General features: G+C 35.4%; 2 protein-coding genes across 3 annotated transcripts; both read left to right on the top strand.

The window, feature by feature from the left end:
• Nucleotides 1-1,314: 1,314 nt before the first annotated feature.
• On the top strand, nt 1,315-6,703 carry LOC128188167 (arylsulfatase B-like). The gene is made up of 14 exons (XM_052859054.1): nt 1,315-1,478; nt 2,271-2,382; nt 2,463-2,514; nt 2,808-2,911; nt 3,102-3,208; nt 3,597-3,661; nt 3,786-3,887; nt 4,562-4,625; nt 4,911-5,008; nt 5,235-5,371; nt 5,709-5,767; nt 5,852-5,975; nt 6,186-6,331; nt 6,464-6,703. The coding sequence occupies exons 1-14, from the start codon at nt 1,364-1,366 to the stop codon at nt 6,637-6,639; spliced, it is 1,461 nt and encodes a 486-aa protein (XP_052715014.1). The 5' UTR covers nt 1,315-1,363; the 3' UTR covers nt 6,640-6,703.
• A 1,770-nt stretch (nt 6,704-8,473) lies between these two features.
• On the top strand, nt 8,474-15,121 carry LOC128188169 (arylsulfatase B-like). 2 transcript variants are annotated; one of them, XM_052859057.1, is made up of 15 exons: nt 8,474-8,600; nt 8,963-9,084; nt 10,842-10,953; nt 11,039-11,090; nt 11,568-11,671; nt 11,752-11,858; nt 12,230-12,294; nt 12,535-12,636; nt 12,854-12,917; nt 13,274-13,371; nt 13,676-13,812; nt 13,968-14,026; nt 14,112-14,235; nt 14,422-14,567; nt 14,717-15,121. In XM_052859057.1, exons 2-15 carry the CDS (start codon nt 8,982-8,984, stop codon nt 14,890-14,892), a joined length of 1,449 nt encoding a protein of 482 aa, XP_052715017.1. In that variant the 5' UTR covers nt 8,474-8,600; nt 8,963-8,981; the 3' UTR covers nt 14,893-15,121. The 2 variants fall into 2 exon arrangements, with proteins under 2 accessions (XP_052715017.1, XP_052715018.1); XM_052859058.1 differs by lacking the exons at nt 8,474-8,600; nt 11,039-11,090 and having other exon boundaries at nt 9,068-9,084; nt 10,842-10,979; nt 14,717-15,116.
• The last annotated feature ends 6,731 nt before the right edge of the window (nt 15,122-21,852 follow it).

Raw genomic sequence — 21,852 nt, forward strand, 5'->3', positions numbered from 1 at the left:
GTCTGTTCCGTATTTTTGCATGTTTTTAAAAATGAGATGTTCGTTTTGGCATTAACGTCTTTTTATCTTTTCCGCCGCCTATAGTTCGGTCCAGATTTGTTAGGACCATATATAAATGAACGTTGTTATATTCTTTTGAACACCAGGCACTTTTCAACATTAAAATTAATGCTTGTTCAATGACATTCTGGGTATATTTTTTCTGAGAGCGACCATTGCTTTTTGACTTGTTTTAAAGGGCATGGTCACGGTTTTGGTCAAATTCTATTTTTATTTATATTTATTCTGTTTTTATTATTTACAATGATTTATGAATGTTTTTTCTAGTGATCAAATGAAATTTGAGAGTAAATCGTAGAGTTTTTTGTGATGTTAAGGTCAAGATCTAGTAAATGAAAGGTGCCTACAGGTTCGTAAAATTTAAGATGTAAATTCTTTCAATGATGCTTATAACAATAGCTTTGTTTGATAGGGTGTACCGGGGCTAAAATTTTTGGTAAACACAATGAAAAAATCATGTTTTAAACTGTAATTTTCAATGAAATATGAAGGAATTGATGAACAAATTTCATAGTTTTGTCCATTTTTGACTAATAAAACATATCTAGAATGCCTACAGTCTCCCCCAAAACGGAAATAAACAAGCTCTTGACCTCCTCTCTAGAATGATGTCAAATTGAATATAGGTATCGGGATTACTTTTCCCGTGATTTAACATAGAATGTCAAGAAATTGTTTAATTTTCTACATAATTCCTATAAAGCCGTAAAGTACGGGAAAAAGATTTTTCAAATCAATTATGACGTCATAATGGTTCTAGCACCAAAAAGACATTCTGAAATCATTTACTAGATCTTGACCTTAACAAGGCTCGTGTCCTGTTTTTGTTTACAAAGGTTCAAAATACCAGTAAAAATATTTTTAAAGCTGATTTGTCTATCTTCGTATTCATTCTAAGCATAGATAAACAGTGCCTAACGTTTAAAGCATTCATTTTAGGTCTAAAACTGGAATTTTAACTTCAACATTCAAAATGTAAACAAAAGCTTTGTTTACATAGCAAAGAATTGTAAGCTATGTAATTTGCGTTTAACTCAACGAATAACACTAAAATTTTGGTTGCCTATTAAAAATGCCTTACTGAAGCATTGTGAACAATAAAATCGGAAAAATAATTTTTGACCAAAATCGTGACTATGCCTCTTTCAACATTACATAACGCACTTTGACAACAGTTTGTACATCTCGATCAATAAACAATGATATTCACATACCTGTTATCAGGCGTATCTGCACCTAATCTCCGTATCACCAGATACAGTCCCCACAACTCGGACCACCGACACGTGTAGAAGTGAAAACCATGGTCATCAAATTTGTGGTACTGGTTCTGTTGGGAGGCCTGCTTGCCCTGCTACAGAGGAAACAAGTGGAGGCCAAGTCCCCCCACATTTTGTTCATTGTGGCCGATGATCTGGGTGAGTAGGCTTCAAACGTCGTTACTAAATAACTGTAACATCTGAAGAGATGAGCACTTACCTATTTTATGAAATATATGTACGTTACAGCTCAAGAAAGATTTATTGTAAGGGTATCATAAGGGTAAGGGGTAAAAATCTTTACCAGCATTGAATTTAAGTTCGTTTGAGACCAAAAACGTTGTTAAAGTTCGGTTCTTGTGTCTTTGATGTTTTAAAGTACCAGTATATTGCAGTTGTATAATTTATAAAATAAAATACACAATCGTGAAATTATGTACCGTATATGTTTAAAATAACGACATTGCCACCTCCATAAACAGTTTAAAAAGAAATTGAAAATTTAAAAACCTGCTATAGTTGGTGAAAGTGTTTAAGGAAGAAGAAATCATTCTTTTAGTAATATGAGGCGATAATTTCGGTCGGGGCGTGGTCAAATCCAAGGAAGCACAAATGGTTTTATGATAGATTTGACCACCCCCCGAACTCATATAAGGAATTCAAAGAATGATTTCATATTACTTATATTTACATTATTTCCAATATTTACAGTTTAAAAGAACATTTTAAAATCACTATTTTTTCATGTAGCGCATGCTATGTATTACTACGCAGTGCAGCCAATAACGTGTTTCGGTTATGCTATAAGACACGCCCATTTTGTGTCGGTCATCTTTTATGAAATTATTGGTTGATAGGCTTCAAATTTGATTCGTAATGTTATCACAGACAAAGACAGGTGAAAATGTAAGTATTTATGTTTCAAACTATATTTTCAATTACCATACACAGGTTGGAACGATGTTGGATTTCACAACCCCGCCATGAAGACCCCAAACATCGACAAACTAGCGAGGGAGGGTCTGATTCTGAACCAGACATACCTCCAGCCTCTGTGTAGTCCGTAAGGAGCCCGGATTATCGGTACTGTTAAAGCTTACATGTGTAGGTATCATTATGAGTAGTTTACCTGGGTCTTTTCAGGTCGCGCCATGCCCTCATGACGGGGTACTACCCATACCACGCCGGTCTACAGGTCAGTACCAATTCAATAAGTAGCTTAAATGCCTTCGGACATTAAAATCAGTATGCTTTTTCTTTGTATGCTTACAAAAATAAATGATAAGTAAATAAAAAAGACCACGACAAAGGAAAAATGTTTAGTATTGAAAAAGATTATTTCTAGTTTAAAACCTGTGATAAACATCAAAATTATTTGGAAAAAACTTCGTCCAGCTACAGTTTAATTTAATTTATTGCCTATTTTAAAAGAGTGTGCATCACATGTTACTGACTATATATATCAATCTTTGTCACTTTACATGACAGCACTTGGTTATTCTGCCATGGCAGCCTGTCTGTTCTCCGCTAAAGATGAAGTTTTTACCCCAGAGAATGAAAGACATTGGATATGCCACACATATGGTTGGAAAGTAAGTGACAAAAGGGGCATAGGAATTGTAATGTTTCGATTGTATTTCATCCGAAATATTATGCCAAAATAGTTTTCTCTTTGTTGTTTTCTCTATACATTTACCTCTAATCGTGTTGTTTTATTATGTGTCCCTCTATCTTATTTCCCTTGTTAGCTTCACGATCTAACTAGTTCTATCGTATCTTCAGGTGGCACCTGGGATTCTGCAGCTGGAACTGTACCCCCACCTACCGTGGGTTCGATTCTTTCTTTGGTTATTACAACGCTCAGGGGGACCACTACTCACACACCTGGTGTAGGTGTTTACATGTAACAGTCAGATGGCGCTCTGTTAACCTCACATTTCCTTTTTTGTCCACTTCGCTTTAACTCTTAAAAAATCGCTAGTAATATTCATGATTCATGTAGGAATAATGTTCTCAGCGTAAAAATGCAATAGCATTGGAATTTTATTTAACCCTATAACTAAAATGATGAAATTCATCATTTTACATGGTTCGGACCATAAAAGCTTACAAGTGTTCCGTATTATGAGTAACCATTCCCTGTAACACTGTTGGTCGTATCGAACATACCGAAATATGCATGAAATGGTCCTACACACTGTAACAACAGCGTACTCTAATCAGATGATTATTGTACTTCAGGGATAATTTCACATAGGCTAAAAAATTGCATTTCAGACAATTATCTTGATTACCGTGACAACGAGAAACCGGTGAAGAACCTCAATGGAACATACTCCACGGTAACGAATAAGATTTGAATTTACAACATTTTGTGTAACATTATCAAATAGACTTAAACAATAGATTTCAACATTCTGTGTTTATTAGCTTTTTTCCTTAATGTCAATCATATTTTCTTTCCAGTATACGTTTGTATCTAGAGCTCAAGACATCATCAAGAAACACAACTCTAGCCAGCCATTGTTTCTTTACATGGCCTTCCAAAATGTCCACGATCCAATTCAGGTTAGAAAGCCATTTGCATTGAAAGTTAGCATAAAAATCAGTATAAGGTAAGACAATTTCATTTCCAGTTTTGGGCCCAAAGGGCATACAAATTTACAATTATTGGAGAAAAATTCCTAAATGAGGGATAACACGTACAAAATAATCCATACGCATACATGAACATAAACATGCTCAACCAATAGACCACTGACGTAATAATCAGTGATAATGTGAGGTACAAAGCAATAGAACCGTTTTAACAAGAGCTTGGACTTTCGGTGAGATGTTTTTATCCAGTTTCTTCATCAAAACAAGCTGTCAAACATTGTCCTTCTTTCTTCAAATTCGCTAGGAGAGCCTCGTTAATTCTCATAGACTGTCAAAACCGCTGCTCTGCTGTGTGAAACTGACGTTGTTTCAGCGAAATATACATCCCTGGATGAAGTCGGACGAGTGTCATTGCGTTCCATGTATTCATACTATTAGCCAATGACTGGACAGTTAACCATTAGTAGACCCCGCCTTCGTCAAATCTGAGTTTATCACGTTCTGCCCAAAGTCCAAGCTCTTGTTAAAATTGTTCTAGCTTGTAATATGCAATGTCATATAAAGATATTTTAGGATTAACTTGAACATTTCTAGTATTTCTCTTTCAGCATTAAACATGTAATGGCTTTGCTCTTACCGTTTAGGTTCCCAAACAGTACGAAGACATGTATCCAAATATCAAAACACAGGGAAGGAGACAGTTCTCTGGTAACTGTCCTGTGGGATCACTGGGATTCATTGAACGAACTGTTTTAACCTTAGGAAAGGGGGTGTCACAAAAATCGTTTATCAATACTTTTATGAGATTAGCATTCACAAAATTTACAAATAGATATTGTGTTAAATGTATTTAAGATGTCGAAAAAGGAAACCTTGGTAGAAAATGTACCGTTTCTGTGCTTAATATACACATGACATAAAAACTAGCAATACTTTTTTGCATCAAACATAAACTAGATGATTTTACCTTTAAGTTGGGATGCTCGGTTTCAGGAATGGTGTCGGCATTGGACGAGGCTATAAGAAACATCACGGACCAACTCCGGGAGTCGGGGATGTACGACGACACCCTCATTGTCTTCACGTCAGACGTAAGTCTGGTCCACATCTCAGTGAACGATGATGGAAATAATGTCCAAATCTTTCCTATTGTCCAATAGTGAAAATCAAATCATGGTCAAATCTCATCAATCAATACTGGAAATCTTCTTACTCTTAATTATTACTTAATAAATGAGGGAAATAATGTCTATATCTAATTGGTTAGACGTGGAATTATTGTTACGTATATGAAACTGTTTTTTTGTTCCTTTAAAGAATGGTGGTTGGCCAAAATATTACGGCAACAACTACCCGTTAAGGGGCGGAAAGTTCACGGTCTATGAAGGGGGTACTCGAGTGGTGTCCTTCGTCCACGGGGCGGGTCTACAGAAAACGGGAGAGGCCTACGAGAGGTGGGTTGTTGATATCAATACGTCGAACAACGCGCTGCCTCCTCTCGTTGAAATAGATGATAGAACCATTTTAACAAGACCTTGGACTTTCAGTAGGGTGTAGCCATCTATTTCTTGCGTCAAAACAAGTTAAAAATGACGCGGTTTCAAGCAAAATAATATGCACCGATTGTGTAGCTATATTCAAATCTTGTTGATTTCGAAGAGCTGTGACTGCGTGTCTTTCATTAAAAACAAACAGACCTAAGTCACACTGCTGTTTGACTACCCAAAGTCCAAGCTTTTGTTAAAATGGTTCTACAGTGTTTGTCCTTTTCATTTGGTGGTCTCTTTGCAGTATAATGCATGCCGTCGATTGGTCCGATACCCTTGTTGAGGCCGCAGGGGGGAAACCAGGTAAAATGTGGAAATGGCAAAGCCCAGTTTGACACACCAGTGCTCTTTCCTGAAACATTTCGTAATTTCGTCATGTTTTGGTAGATTTGATGGGTGATGGAGTCAGCCAATGGTCTTCCATAGCCAACAACTTTCCGGGCCCTCGAACGGAGCTCGTGTATAACTTTGATTCTGATCTTGCCCCGGAAGAAGGTCATGCAGCCATAAGGTACACTAATATAAAATCAAACCGAGGAAATGAGGGTTTTCATAATTATGATTTTTTGGCGAAAACAAAAAAAGAATATTAATTTATATAAAAATAGCCATTCCGGCATAATGCTACAAGTGATGTACGTAGCACTTGTGACAGTATTTTTTTGCACTATTAATCACATAAAGTTACTGATGTACAAACGTAACTGTCGTTCTGTTCCAGAGTGGGTGACTACAAGTTGATAGACGGCTACCCCGGCCTCTATCCAGACTGGTACAAACCCGACCAGTTATATAAATTCAAACCGGAACCGTCCATACCGGAAATGCAAGCACACGCCGGAAGATACCAACTCTTCAATTTGAAAGGTGAATCTTTTCATCTGATCAGATCAGGGCTGGGTCTTGTTCAGAAGTAACGACATTTGATACCGATAATCCTTATAAAACACAGCAAAGCACAAAAAGCAAGCCTCCATTGAACTGGTTTTATTTTTGTAGATGACCCAACGGAACACAACGACTTGTCTAAATCCAGACCGGATATTGTGACGGAGATGAGTGAGAGACTGAGGCTGTTGACACAGAATGCAGTCCCCCCGAATTATCCGCTGGTCCCTGATCCTAAGTCTAACCCCTCCAAATTTGATGATGTCTGGTCTCCAGGATGGTGTTAAATTTTAAAGTATATTTAGTGAATACCTTCTATTTAATAAAGAACAGATTGACAACTGTACAGAACCAATATGTGAAAGTTTTTTAAAATATAAATTAAAGTGTCTTCTTTTAAGTTTAGATGATAAAACTAGACAACTGTTTTCATATTAACATTTACATTATCTACGTAAATACTTAATAGCTTGTTTAACTACTTGAAAGTTATTTCTTACATAAGTAGCGACACATAATACTAGTAACTTATAGCAAGAAATAACAGAACAACTAAACATCAAACGCTTCTGGCGATCGGCACTGCCTCATTGCAATGTCATACTCTTTGGTTTAAGCGACTTTGATTTAATTGTTTTTGATAAGCAAATTATATTTTAAAAAAAGTTAGTATAAAATGAATGATACAGTTTTTAAAGTGCTTCCAAAGTGATGGGCTATTAGACAAGATGTGACTATGGTGTATTATAGAGCACGACTCGTAAATAGTATGTTTATTTAACTCAAATTGTACGATACTGCAGTTATTCATTATTTTACCTAAAGAGGACGTTTTGACATTATTATACATCATCATTATAAAGGTGCGACTTTTCAAATTGTCAAATAAATGTTTAAAATTCTGCAAATCGTTGTAGGTTTTTTCTCTACGTTTTAAGGGCATACGAGACGTTCCTCAGTTTTATCAAATTTTCCATGATATAATTATTTCTTATTCATTAACATTTAAACTTGTTATTTCTTTTAAAAAATCATGGTACATTATCAGGCTCTTTTCGGAGCTAGAATGTTTAGAATTTTCCTTAAAATAGCATGCAAAATGTATTTAAATGCTTATAAATAAAGTCATATTATATATTTTTAAATTAACACTTTATATCTAAATAAAAAAGTATCATATGATATGAAAATATAATTATGGAGTTACGTAGTGGAAATCTTTACATTGTGGAGATTGAAAATAATAGAAAAAGTGGAAGATAGGTCGCATCTGACCAGAAGTGCTAAAAACTTTAAAACTAAAGAAACTCTGGAACAAATAAATTGAATATTAACGTTTCGTATAGACGATCTAGTAAAGGATAAAATGAGCACTTTCCAAAAAAAAAAATGCCAGCAACAAGCTTTGGAGACTTTACGTTCTCATGTTTAAAAAAATAATCATTTTTGGTTTGGAATACATTGCGGTTTTACAGATTTAGCTGTTTTTAAAATGCCATAACTTTAGATCTATTTTGTGTATCGACAAGAAGTAACGCACAGTAATGTATTTCAAATATTTTACAATGTCTTTTGACAAACATGAATTTTTTTCTCCATTTAAACAGCAAATATAGATCAGCTGATATAAATACGTTTGTAGTTCATCGTGTCATATATTGTTCGGTTAAAAACATACAAAATACACACCGCGTGAAAATTGCAACAAAAATCATAATTATATGCAAGCTGGTAGAAAAAGTTTGTTTTTCAGCGACCACGAAATCTGTTTTCAGATGGTTAAATTTTTATTCATGAATTGGCCAGGATTGTAAACATGCCTAGATCAATGAACATATTGAACATGACATAGTGGTCCCCTACGGCTCTCCATACCATGTATTGTCAATGATACATCAGAGGTCTTTCAGAAACATGGTCATTGAGTGTAATATTTCAAATTAGAACTATATATATATAGATCGATGTGCACAGATACATATAGGTATATGTTTCCATTGACAACACCTAGTGTTTCACTGTTAAGTTAAACTCATCAAAAACTTAAAATATGCGTGATCAGGAATTGCAGTCAAAATAGCTTCATCTGAGAAGCTAACGGTAACAGGTAAGATCATTTTATTCCTAATGTACACTGACAACATTGGCTTGACCAGTAAACCTAAATATTAACACACCTGTGTCAAGTATATCTGTACAGATTCCCCGTATGACCAGAAATATCCACCTGTAAACTGACCACAGACAGGTACGGAAGCCCGTTGGTGCCATGTAGGAAAATTATTTTATCTGGCGGCCGCCAGATAATTATATGGCGGCCGCCAGAAAATTATGTGGCGGCCGCCAGATAATTATTTGGCGGCCGCCACTTATTATCTGGCGGCCGCCATATAATTTTCTGGCGGCCGCCAGATAATTTTCTGGCGGCCGCCATATAATTTTCTGGCGGCCGCCACATAATTATCTGGCGGCCGCCAGATAATTATATGGCGGCCGCCAGAAAATTATGTGGCGGCCGCCAGATAATAAGTGGCGGCCGCCAAATAATTATCTGGCGGCCGCCAGATAAAATATTTTTCCTACGTGGCACCAACGGGCTTCCGTAGACAGGTAAACAGTGCTCACAGCCATGGGGGTCCTAGTTCTGTTCGGAGGTCTACTTGCCCTGTTACAGAGGAAACAAGTGGAAGCCAAGTCCCCCCACATTCTGTTCATTGTGGCCGATGATCTGGGTGAGTCGGACTGTAGTCGTCGTTAGCTGTAGAACAGATTGAAGAATGGATTATCTTGTTAAATTTTATATAAACAACATCGTACAAATGTAGCTTCGACTTTTGTTTGTTACCGAAATTCTGTAGGTTTTTCTAAAAACATACGTATGCCACAAGCATTATCACATTTTCTAAATAAGTATGTACCACCTATTACATTTAATCCTAATATTGACATTTATGCTGCCTTTCACCGAATTTTCATTTTTGCGGATTTCTTATGGAAGCTTCTGTGGGCTATAAAATATTCCGTATACTTGTTAATCAGACAGAATTACCGGTATAAGCTCACTATTTTACCGGTATAAGCTCACTATTTTACCGGTATAAGCTCACTATTTTACCGGTATAAGCTCACTATTTTACCGGTATAAGCTATAAGCTCACTATTTTACCGGTATAAGCTCACTATTTTACAGGTTTTTTTTTAACACATAGTGCAACGAATTCTTCTTATCATTGTTGGATTATGCACTGATTTTCCCCCATAAACTCTGATTGTCATTTCATTTTTTGAAAATTATAATTGATGTGTTAAATATTTTTGCTGTTACAAGCTATGAAGTTTTTAAGGTTTTGGCGAGATCAAATGTTGAAGTACAATCTGTTGATAATGTATACATTTTATTTCTTTTTTCTTTGTGTGGCCAAACAATGTCAACTCAATAAATCCATACACAGATATTTTTCTTTTTTAAATAAAAAAAAGATACACATTAAATAAAAAAAATTCCTTTTTTAATCAAGAGTATTCATGATTTCCACGAGTTGAAATTCATCTTGCTTTCACGTGATATTTTTGGTCGGTTATAATGTAAAGTAAAATTGCACCATGTTGCATTTTTACTAGGATTTTTTTTATCCGAGTGGGAATTTTTAATTGCTGGAAAAATCCTTTAAAAATTCCTTTTTACGATATTTTTTTTTAATTACCTTTAAACGAGATAATACCGCTATAAGGAAATTGTGCCCAACCTGTTGACTATAAGATATCATGATCTTGGTATCCTTAAAAAGCTAAGAAATGATTGACACTTTATTTATGAAGTCTGCTAAAAATAATTTAATGCTTGTACTTTTATATGTATATACATGTACTAGTATATTTAGACTAGGATTTATCGTAAAAGGTCATGTCAATTGTTAGCAAAGTAAACCTTTCTCCTAAAAGAAAATCAAACAAATAAAAATTCAGATTAAGGTCATGTCAGACGACACGTTCCTCGAGATTCTTTTTTGTATCTCCTCGTAATAAAGAGTTCCAATAAAAAACATTAATTTTATAATTACTTTAAAAATGATCAAAATTTACTTGAATTTGGTTATATGTGTACATGGTCGAGTGGTTAGACCCGTGGCCACTCACTGCCAGAAGCGTATAGGTTCTAGAGGTCGTGAGTTCAAATCCCCGCCCCGGCGGAGATATATTTCTTATTTAGTGAATTTCGCTGTGCTGTAGATGTATTTATCTTTATATCAGCAATTCAAGTGTATTTTCAAGAAGATTATATAGGAAATTGCATACTCTAGTATTTTCCAGAAATGCCTGGTAAGGTACCCTAATTTTTTGCAAGAAAGCTTGTCAAAGTAGTAGTAAACCATTAACAAATTCCTGGAAAAAGTTATCTAAAATTGAGAAACGTGTCGTCTGACCTTAAAAAGTAAATGTACATGTAATGGGTTTAAAATGAACGAAGAGTAATAATCTCTGTACACAGGTTGGAACGATGTTGGATATCACAACCCCGCCATGAAGACCCCTAACATCGACAAACTAGCGAGGGAGGGGCTGATTCTAAACCAGACTTATTTCCAGCCTCTGTGTAGTCCGTAAGACGTCCTGGATTATCTCTACTGTAAGTTCTTTTAACCATATGTCACATTGCCATTTATTATGTGGTTTTTATGCTTTCAGCTCCCGGCATGCCTTTATGACCGGGTATTACCCCTACCGCGCAGGTTTACAGGTCAGTTTTGGTCAATTAATGAGACAATTTACATGTAGTTTGTCAAATGTGACGTTTTACTTCTGTTTATTTTTCATGAATTTTTCCCTTTATATACTTATAAGTTAGAACCATTTTAACAAGGTCTTATAGACTTTCAGTAGGATGTAGGATGTGACCATCTATTTCTATGATAATGAAAAATGACTTTGTGATAATTGATGTATTATCCTGATTCTCAAGGACAGTTTTCCCCAATAAATCTTATTAGTCCTCTTCTGCTGTTATGTAACCATCACCTTTTATAACATGATATTTCATATCATATTCTGAATTCAATTTTTTTTGTTCACGGGGCCAGATTTATTCTTACGTAACATCGTTTCATATGTCAACAAATAATAAATTAAAAATAGTTGGAGACTCTTTACATAGTAGATGATGATGCCTTTGAACTAAAGCATTACAACAGGTTGAACCTGTTTCTATCTGTAACAGCACCTGGTGATTATGCCGTGGCAACCCGTCTGTTCCCCGCTCAATATGAAATTTTTACCCCAGAGACTGAAGGACCTTGGTTATGCCACTCATATGGTCGGGAAGTAAGTAAAAAAACAAAAGGTACTAGTAAACAGGTTTGTTATTCTACAAAATTTATTCTCATATTTCACTGTCTCTTTAGGTGGCATTTAGGGATGTGTAACTGGGACTGTACTCCGACCTACCGTGGGTTCGATTCCTTCTTTGGTTTTTACCATGCAAAGGCGGACTACTACTCACACATCTCCTGTAAGGAAATTCTTTTCGGAAAAAATACGTCTTTGTTCTTGTTTCATTTTCGTTCCAATTGCTAACATCTAAAATCGTCAAATGCAAGCAGGAAGCAGGAGTAAAGCATTCAGATTGAAAATACTCACAAACAACTGATATGTTTAATGTAATTTTTAAAATCATCACAATTCAGTTAATTTTTTCTTGGGATTCGCTGTGATAACAAATAAATGATCAATATCTGCTGCTGTAGTTTGCACGTGTTCATTGTTGTGGTTGTCCCTCTTTGATCTTGCCTACATTCTATATTTCTTGGAGAAACAGCATCATCAACTAGATGAGCATATCTATTCTACAACTTTGATGACTTTGTGTTTTTTGTATTTTAGATAAATATCTTGATTACCGTGACAACGAGAAACCGGTGAAGAACCTCAATGGGACCTATTCCACGGTATGACCTCAGACCATTCAGTGATAAATGTGTCGGCCCTAAAAACGCTGTTCTGTGCGTTATCCAAAAATTATCAGTACTGATATTCTTGATTTATAATTAATTTGACATGTAGCTGCTTTATTTATTCAAAATCTCGTTTTGTTTTGATAATTTTCAATTGTAGATTTATTTTTGTGTAACCTTGTACAAACACCTTGATATTTTGACGAATTCTTCACATGATGTCTTTTTCTTCAGTTTACTTTTACATCTAGAGCGCAGGACATAATCAAGAAACATAACTCTAGCCAGCCTCTGTTTCTTTACATGGCCTTCCCAATACCCCACGAGCCATTGCAGGTTAGCGTTTAGGGAACTATTTGAATTCAATTATCCATCCACTTTTTAGTTTGTTATCATAAGTACACTGTTGTAATAATTACTGATTATGTATCTATATATTGTAACTATATAAAGATATCAAATTAAATAAGATTTTTTAAAATAAAAACATCATAAAAAAACGAGTTTGGATTTTTTTCTAATGCCTTTTTTTCTTTACGCTCTCACCTCTCAGGTTCCCCAACAGTACGAAGACACGTATCCTAATTCGATGTCCAAGGGAAGGCGCCAATATTCTGGTGAATGTGATATGAGATTTTACGAATTTCATTTTTGGGACCAGTTCCTATATGTTGTCATTTTAGGAAACCTTTTTAATGGACCCGTGAAAGCTAGAAAAATAAAATAATTGATTTTAATTATTTTCAAAAAACTTGCGGAAAAAAAACTTGCGGAAAACTAACCAAATAAACTATCCTTTAAAAGCAACTATCATATATAGCTGCAGGACTGTAGCTACTATCATAGAGAGAAACGTCTGTGTGTTTTATATACCTGTTTTCTTTACCTTTGATCCATCAACCTACAAGTATTGTAACACATTGGTTAAATAAAATTAATGGTTGTACTTTTACGTTGACATGCTCGGTTTCAGGCATGGTGTCGGCATTGGACGAGGCTATAGGGAACATCACGGACCAACTCCGGGAGTCGGGGATGTACGACGACACCCTCATTGTCTTCACATCAGACGTAAGTCTGGTCCTCATCTCAGTGAACGATGATTCAAACTGTCTCATTGAATGATGTCGGAATATCATATCCACATCAATAAAATAATACATTTCAACAACAAAGTCTTGGAATTTTAAAAAGTTTTATTGTTATTTCGATTTTAATTGTTTTTTGTTGTTGAAATCTTCAAAAAGTGACAAAAAATAATACCTGGCACAATGCGCAAAACTTATCAAGATCTAAATATTCATTGATTGAAACCGAGTAATTTTAAGTTTAAATGAGTAATGTGCAAAATATCAGCTATTCCTGCCTTTGTTAGAACGGTGGCTCGCCTATGGACCACGGCAACAATTACCCCTTGAGGGGCGCTAAGTTCACGGTCTATGAAGGGGGTACTCGAGTGGTGTCCTTCGTTCACGGGGCGGGTCTACAGAAAACGGGAGAGGCCTACGAGAGGTGGGTTGCAATTTAATAACATGTAAATACAGACCTTTCATCTCACACTTGGTTATATTTGGGTGAGATGTTGATATTATGCAGATCAGCTGATTAACTCACTATACTTTTCTACGAGAACAGCTGTATCTCGATGTAATGTGGTCTCTTTGAAGTATGATGCATGCTGTTGATTGGTCAGATACCGTTGTTGCGGCCGCTGGGGGAGAACCAGGTAAAGTTTGTCGGGGGGGTGGGGGTGGTCAGGTGTTCGAAACCTGAGGAATGAACTTTGACCTATCATCGTTTTGTTTTGGTAGATATGAGGGATGATGGAGTCAGCCAATGGACAGCCATAGCACAGAACTCACCAGGTCCCCGCACAGAACTGGTCTATAACTTTGATCCTGACAGTGCCCCCGAACAAGGTCACGCAGCCATAAGGTACTAATACATTTAGTGCATAAAAGAACATTGGACATTTTCAAAATATATGTATCATATTGTGCCAACCCACCCCTACGCCATTTCTTCTTTACCGTCTCATATACTGTTAATTACAAGTTCAAGAAAACTTTGCTATGAATTATACGCATGGATTTAATGGGGGTGACATCGTTATAATTTCAGGGTGGGGGACTACAAGTTGATACACGGCTATCCAGGGTTATTTCCAGATTGGTACAAAGTGGACCAGCAACATGAATTCAACACGGAACCATCTGTCCTGGAAATGCTCGAACACGCTGAAAGATACCAACTGTTCAATATTAAAGGTTATTATTTTTGCTGATAAGATGATAAAGAGGGCGTGTTTTTGGTCGTAAAGGCGTTCTTGTTCATAAATGGAAAACAAAATTATTTAAAAAAACATTTAAGTATACAAAACGCATGCAGACCTTTATAATAACACTGTTTGTTGTAGATGACCCAACGGAACAGAACGATTTGGCTCAATCCAAGCCTGACATTGTTAAAAAACTGAGTCAGAGACTTCAGATGTTGACAAAGAATGCACTTCCCCCAAACTATCCCCTAGTTCCGGACCCCAAGAGTGACCCCACCCACTTTGACAATGTTTGGTCCCCAGGATGGTGCTGAAATACTAATACTATCATCATTATTAAATTTATTTCTAATTTTGATTGGAACCAAATTGTTTTTGGTTGTAAAGTAAAAATATGTATCGGTGAAAATGAGAGCTTTCTCAGTTAGTTTTAACACGAACTTATGTAATTTGCTTTCGTGTAAATATCTCATTATGCTTACCAAGGAAATGATGGAGAAATTTATAAGCAAATTCCAACATAAAAGGCTGTTGTGTTGTACAGAAATAATTCAATAAATAAAGCAATGTCCAGTAACAGACTCGTTGGTAGAGATTTTTTTTAAAACATACATGTATTCATTTTGTATGACGGGAAAAATAAGTTTTACAAAAAAAGTTTTACAATCCAAACGCACAAGGTATGTTTATTCTGTATTCTGTCGGTGGATGCAGGCACGTAGCATCGGGGGGGGGGGGGGGGGGGGGGGGCAGCCCCCCCCCCCCCAACTTTTTCTCGCATCAAACAATTTTCTTAAATTTACATAGTAAAAATTGAATTATCATGAAGTTGCCCCCCCCCCCCCCCACTTTTTTGGGATTATGTAAAAAAGTGGTTTAGAATGAGAGAATTCGAAGTAATAAGTTATAGATCTACGCTACGGATAAGGATTTTGAAGATTTTTGGAAACTGCCTTTTTTTTTTTTTTTTTTGCTTGTCAAGATTTTTTGGATGAGTCTGCCCCCTCCCCCCCCCCCCACTTTCAAAATCGATGCTACGTGCCTGTGATGTGATATTTTTGTCTTGTATTTATAGTATTGCTTATATAGGATTTAATAATATAATTGTTGCTTAACGTGTTCAAGGAAGATAAAATCTTTATGAAAATTATATAATGATGAAAAGTCAACTTTCCAGTGTTTACGTAGATATAGTCTTGCCGTTAACGCTTATCAGAGATCCAGCAAGTTTTTTAATTATGTTTCTTAATAGTTTCATTTACTGCATAAATTGCGACACATTGTGACTTAGAACAAAATAAAAAAGACAAATAAACCTTCGAAGGATTCGGTAAAAAAGGAATCTGGCGATGGACACCCCGCCATTACAGCGTCTACACCCTCTGGTTACTGGGTCTTTGATGTGTTTGATGAAATGGGATTTAACTTTACGAAATGAAGGTTGTTTGCAAATAGTTTGTACACGTGTTAATCAATTTCCGAGGGTTTTGCACGGAGCTTGTAATGGAATGAACTTGACTTGTGTGAAAAGATTTGGTCAAGGTACAAAAAACAACACATGTTTATATTGAAGTAACATCGTTGTTTCACTATAGATAATGAAATTTATCATCTAATTGTTTAAGCTGTGGGACTTGGCAGGGTGATTAAAATTAGTCTGCCGTGATAGTTATGAAATAAGCTTTAAATGTCTGCCAAGAGTAAAATATCGAGTTATGGACTATAGTAATATCTTCGAAAGAAGAGAACAAATTAAACAAAAAGAGATTGCAACTGTTTCTTTACAGTAAACCGCGAAGATGACTTATATGCATACATCGATTCGTAAAAAGAAATCCTAAGAATGTCTGCTTAAAACATAAATCTAAAAGGGGTAATCGGCTTGACACGATCCCACATTATACATACAGCACAACATCATTTGTTTTAAAGAAAAGATAGACTTTAAATTGGTTAAATAAGTCTTTTTTTCTTCCAATGATATTTGTTTTTTTCACTGCAAAGTACAAAAGAAGATTGCAGCTTCTTCTCTACAGTAATCGCAATGATGGCTTGTATGGCACAATCTCAAGCCGACGTGTATCGATCCGTAAAAAGAAATCCAAAGAATTTCTGTTTGAAAAACAGAGATCTTAAAAAGGGTGTCCGGCTTGACAACATCCTGTATACTACATACTATACAACATTATTTGTAAGGAATAAAAGATTGAATATATTTTGAAAGAGAATATCTTGTTTTTCTTGAAAAGAAAATATATGAATAAAAGAAAAAAAGAACAATTGTTATTGGTTTTGGTTAAAACTTAATTTGGGTAAATGAACTTGAGTTATTGAGAAAATATGTTTTTAGCTCACCTGAACCGAAGGTTCAAGTGAGCTTTTCTGATCACCCGTTGTCTGTCGTCCGTCAGTCCGTCCGTCCGTCTGTCCGTCCGTCTGTAAACTTTTCACATTTTTGACTTCTTCTCAAAAACCTCTAGGCCAAATTTAACCAAACTTGGTACAAAGCATCCTTATGAAAAGGGGATGTTAAATTATTAAAATAAAGGGTACAACCCTTTTTAAAGGGGAGATAATTACGAAACAGTGAAAATAGGGTGAATGTCTTTAGAAATCTTCTTCTCAAGAACCACTGCACCAGAAATGTCAATATTTACACAAAAGCTTGTATATATAGTGAAGATTCTAAATTGTAAAAATCGTGACCCCCGGACCAAAACTGGGGCCCCAGGCGGGGTTCAAAGTTTAACATTGAAATACATTGGAAAAATGTTTAAAAATCTTCTTCTCAAGAACCACTGTACCAGAAATGCCAACATTAACACAAAAGCTTGTATATATAGTGAATATTATAAATTGTAAAAATCGTGACCCCGGACCAAAACTGGGGCCCCAGGCGGGGTTCAAAATTTAACATGGAAATACGTAGGAAAAATCTTTAAAAATCATCTTCACAAGACCCACTGCACCAGAAATGCCAACATTTACACAAAAGCTTGTATATATAGTGAAGATTCTAAATTATAAAAATCGTGACTCCCGGACAAAAACTGGGGCCCCAGGCGGGGTTCAAAGTTTAACATAGAACTCCAAAGGATAAATGTTTAAAAATCTTCATATGAAGAACCACTGCACCAGAAAAGCAAATACTCAAACAAAAGCTTTTATATATAGTGAAAATTCTAAATTGTAAAAATTGTGACCCCCGGACCAAAACTGGGGCCCCAGGCGGGGTTCAAAGTTAAACATAAAAATCCAGAGGATAAATGTTTAAGAATTTCCTTCTCAAAAAACCACTGCACAAGAAATCCCAACATTAACACAAAAACTTGTATATATAGTGAAGATTCTAAATTATAAAAATCGTGATCCTCATACCAAAACTGAGGCTCCAGGCGGGGTTCAAATTTTAACATAGAAATCCATAGGATAAATGTTTAAAAATCTTCATATCAAGAAAAAGCAAATATTCAAACAAAAGCTTTTATATATAACGAAAATTCTAAATTGTAAAAATTGTGACACCCGGACCAAAACTGGGGCCCCAGGCGGGGTTCAAAGTTTTACATATATAAGAAAAATGTTTAAAAATCTTCTTCTCAAGAACTACAATGCAACAGTTTGGGATATCACTATGCATACATCCTTGGCAATTTTAGATTCTAAAGTGTTAAAATCATGACCCTGGGGGTAATACTGGAGCATCAAGAGGGGTTCAACGTTTAACATATATATATATATATATATATATATATATATATATATATATATGAAACATAAAAAAAAATCTTTTCGAGAACTACAATGTCATACTTTGTGAGATTACTTTACTTGGATCTTCAAATAGTGAAAACTTTAAATTATAGAAGCGATCTAATACTGGAGCCCCAGGAGAAGGGGTTCAATGTTTCACATAGAAAGATAGGAGGGAACATGTTTAAAAATCTTATGGAGGAGAACTACAATGCTTCAATTTGTGAGATTACTATGCAAGCATTCTCAAATTGTAAAGTTTCTAAATTGTGGAAGCCGTGACCCTTAGACTAATATTGGGGCCCAAGAAGGGGATCAAAATTAACATAGATATATATAGGGAACATGTTTAAAAATCTTCTTCTCAAGAACTAAGGGTGCAACAGTTTGTGAGATTACTATGCAAGCATCATTGGCTATTGTAGATTCTAAATTGGTAGAATCGTGACCCCCGGACTAATACTGGGGCCCCAAGACCCCCAGACCAATACTGAGGCCCCAAGAGGGGTTCAAAGTTTAACATAGAAATATATATGGAAAATGTTTAAAAATTTTCTTCTTGAGAACTACAATGCTACAGTTTGTGAGATTACAATGCAAGGATCCTCAAATAGTGTAGTTGTTAAAGCCAACCATAAACCCAGAAAGGGGTTCAAAGTTTAAAATAGAAATAATATACATGTATGCTACGAAATAGAATGTTACAAGGACCTGTTGTTCAGGTGAGCGATGTGGCCCATGGGCCTCTTGTTTAAAAACCCCTCGGTTTGAATATATTTTGTTTACAATGTACCTAAAATATTTTGTTAATCTTTATTGTCTCATATGCATTTAAAAGCCACGACTTGTGTCAGAAGCTTTTTATCCATAAACCTCTTTTGTAACGTGGACGTAGAAAAAGAACAATTGTATAGAATATCCGGAAGATTTTGGAATTTCTTCCGTTCTCTCCCATTTTTAGTAAACCGTTGTGTTTATGTGTCAACTCATTTTTTGTCATTTCCTTTTGATATTCAGCTTTACTATGTTAACATCTGGAATCTTAAGGAAAAAAAATCTTCAAGTGTTCAAACGCTATGATTTATTAAGAACAAACAGGAGAAAGTACTACAGACACTGTGATGATCGATATCCAGACACTGTGATGATCGATATACAGACACTGTGATGATGGATATACAGACACTGTGATGATGGATATACAGACACTGTGATGATGGATATACAGACACTGTGATGATGGATATACAGACACTGTGATGATCGATATCCAAATGAAGAGAGTTCCGTCCTTCCAAGTTATCCTTCCTTTCCTGTATACTATTGAAAACAATAGGCATACGTTGTAGCTGTTTATAAATTCTTTTTTCTTAGTAGGTAACTCAGGCTGATAATGTCAATAAATAAGAATCGTCTTTAAAATTGTTTTATGATGCTGCATTCAGTGTATTTCAATAGAACATACATGTAAAAAAAAGAGTATAAAAAATACAGGATTTGTGAAACGTAACCACATAACTGAGTTCAAGAAACAATCTTGCAATAACTCCCCTAATTTCTAGTAAAGACAGAGCAAAAGTCTGAAAACGAGATGTAAACATGTTTACTTTAAAGGGGCATGGTCACGATTTTGGTCAAAAATAATTTTTTCGATTATAATGTTTACAATGCTTCACAAGGCAATTTTAATAAGCGCCCAAATTTTGAGTATCATTCGTTGAGTTATAAGCGACTTACATGTACAGCAACTCTTTGCAATGTAAACAAAGCTTTTGTTTCCATTTTGTATGAAGAAGTGAAAAAATCCAGTTTAAGACCATGGATGTGTTAAACGCTAGGAACTGTTAATTTGTGCTTAAAATGAATGATGATAGACAGATGAGCTTGAAAAAGATTTTTATGGTACATGTATATTGAACCTATGTAAACAAAAACAGGGCACGAGCCTTGTTTACATAACAAAAAATTGTGAGCCCTCTAACTTGCTTATAAATGTACGACTTACTCTCAAATTTTAATTGATCACTAGAAAGGCATTCCGAAATCATTGAAAATAATTAAAACAGAAAATTAGAATTTGACCAAAATCGTGACCATGCCCCTTTAAATCGTTATACCAGAGTGTTTATTTTGTCACTTGTATCAATAACCTTCTGGAAAAAATCTGGAACTACATGATCTTGGTTCATTTGTTTTTCTAGATGTATAATGTTGACTACTTTGACCTCAAGACTTGATTTAAATATCACATTCTTCTTTGTCTAAATCATGCATATTCAAGTTTAAAGTATGATAACACGTTACTGATTTATTATTGATCGGAGGTTGGGTAATTTTTGTTATAATCACATAAAAGGTTATTTTACAGGGGAATTAATGTATGATAATCTAAATGACAATTAGCGGCAGGTTTGTAGCTCCTGGTCTGAAAAAATTCGGATGGACGACCATCCGAATTTTTCCAGACCGGGAGCTACACGCCAATCAATGATGTTAGCTTTAGGCGAACTTGTAAGAAACATCACAAATCATCTCCATGGGTCTAGAGTGTATGTCAGTAAATTTTTGTAAACTTTTGCGACTTAATCGTTTTGTTCCAAAGTTTGTGACTGTACACGATCTCTATCCAGACCTGTATAAGACTAGCAATACTTATTACGACCAGATCAAACTTTACAGAAGACTCCATTCGGGTATCGCAGTAAAGCAGTCAGAGACTTCGACTGTTGACCAATAACTAACCCCCTCTTCCCAAATTCATTTATTTTTCCGAACCCCAAAAGTAGCCTTGCCTATTTTGATAGCGTATAATCCCTAAGATGGTGCTAAGTATAACAAACAAATCGGCATTTTCTTTATGATTGGGACCAAATTGATTGTTGACCAGGAACAAACTTGATAGTGCTTTTTCTTGAATACAAATTTCATAATGTGTTGGGAAGAACAATATGTCTCAGCGGAAATGAGACCTATCACAATCACTAATTTCGTTGTCAGCTTTCGTGTGATTTTCTCATTTGATTAGAAAGGAAATGATGAACAAAGGTGATAGCAAATTTGAACACAGATATGCTGTCTTATAATTCATGATATGCAGTATATCAAACTAACTAATCAGTATCTAGAATGAATGTTTAGTTTACGTTCAGATATGGGCAACAAGCACCTTAGAAGATCCAAATCTTAATTATGCCACGATCAGAAAATAACTTATGCAGTGTTTACGTAAGAAACGCTATCCTTGTTAGTTATTTAACTATGTTTCGTAATATTTTCATTCACTGCATAAATTGCGACACATAATGACTTATTACAAGATAATAAAGAACGGTATATCTTCAAAAGCTTCGGTAAAATGGAACCTGGCGATCGACACTCCGCCATAACTGTGTCTACACCCTCTGGTTACAGCGTCTTTGATGTGTTTTATTAAATGGGATTTCCCATTACAAAATGAAGGTTACTTGCGAACAATTTGTACACGTGTTATCGGTTTTACAGTGTTTTTGTAAGTGAACTCT

This window comes from Crassostrea angulata, chromosome 6 (assembly GCF_025612915.1).
Source record: "Crassostrea angulata isolate pt1a10 chromosome 6, ASM2561291v2, whole genome shotgun sequence".
Taxonomy (NCBI): domain Eukaryota; kingdom Metazoa; phylum Mollusca; class Bivalvia; order Ostreida; family Ostreidae; genus Magallana; species Magallana angulata.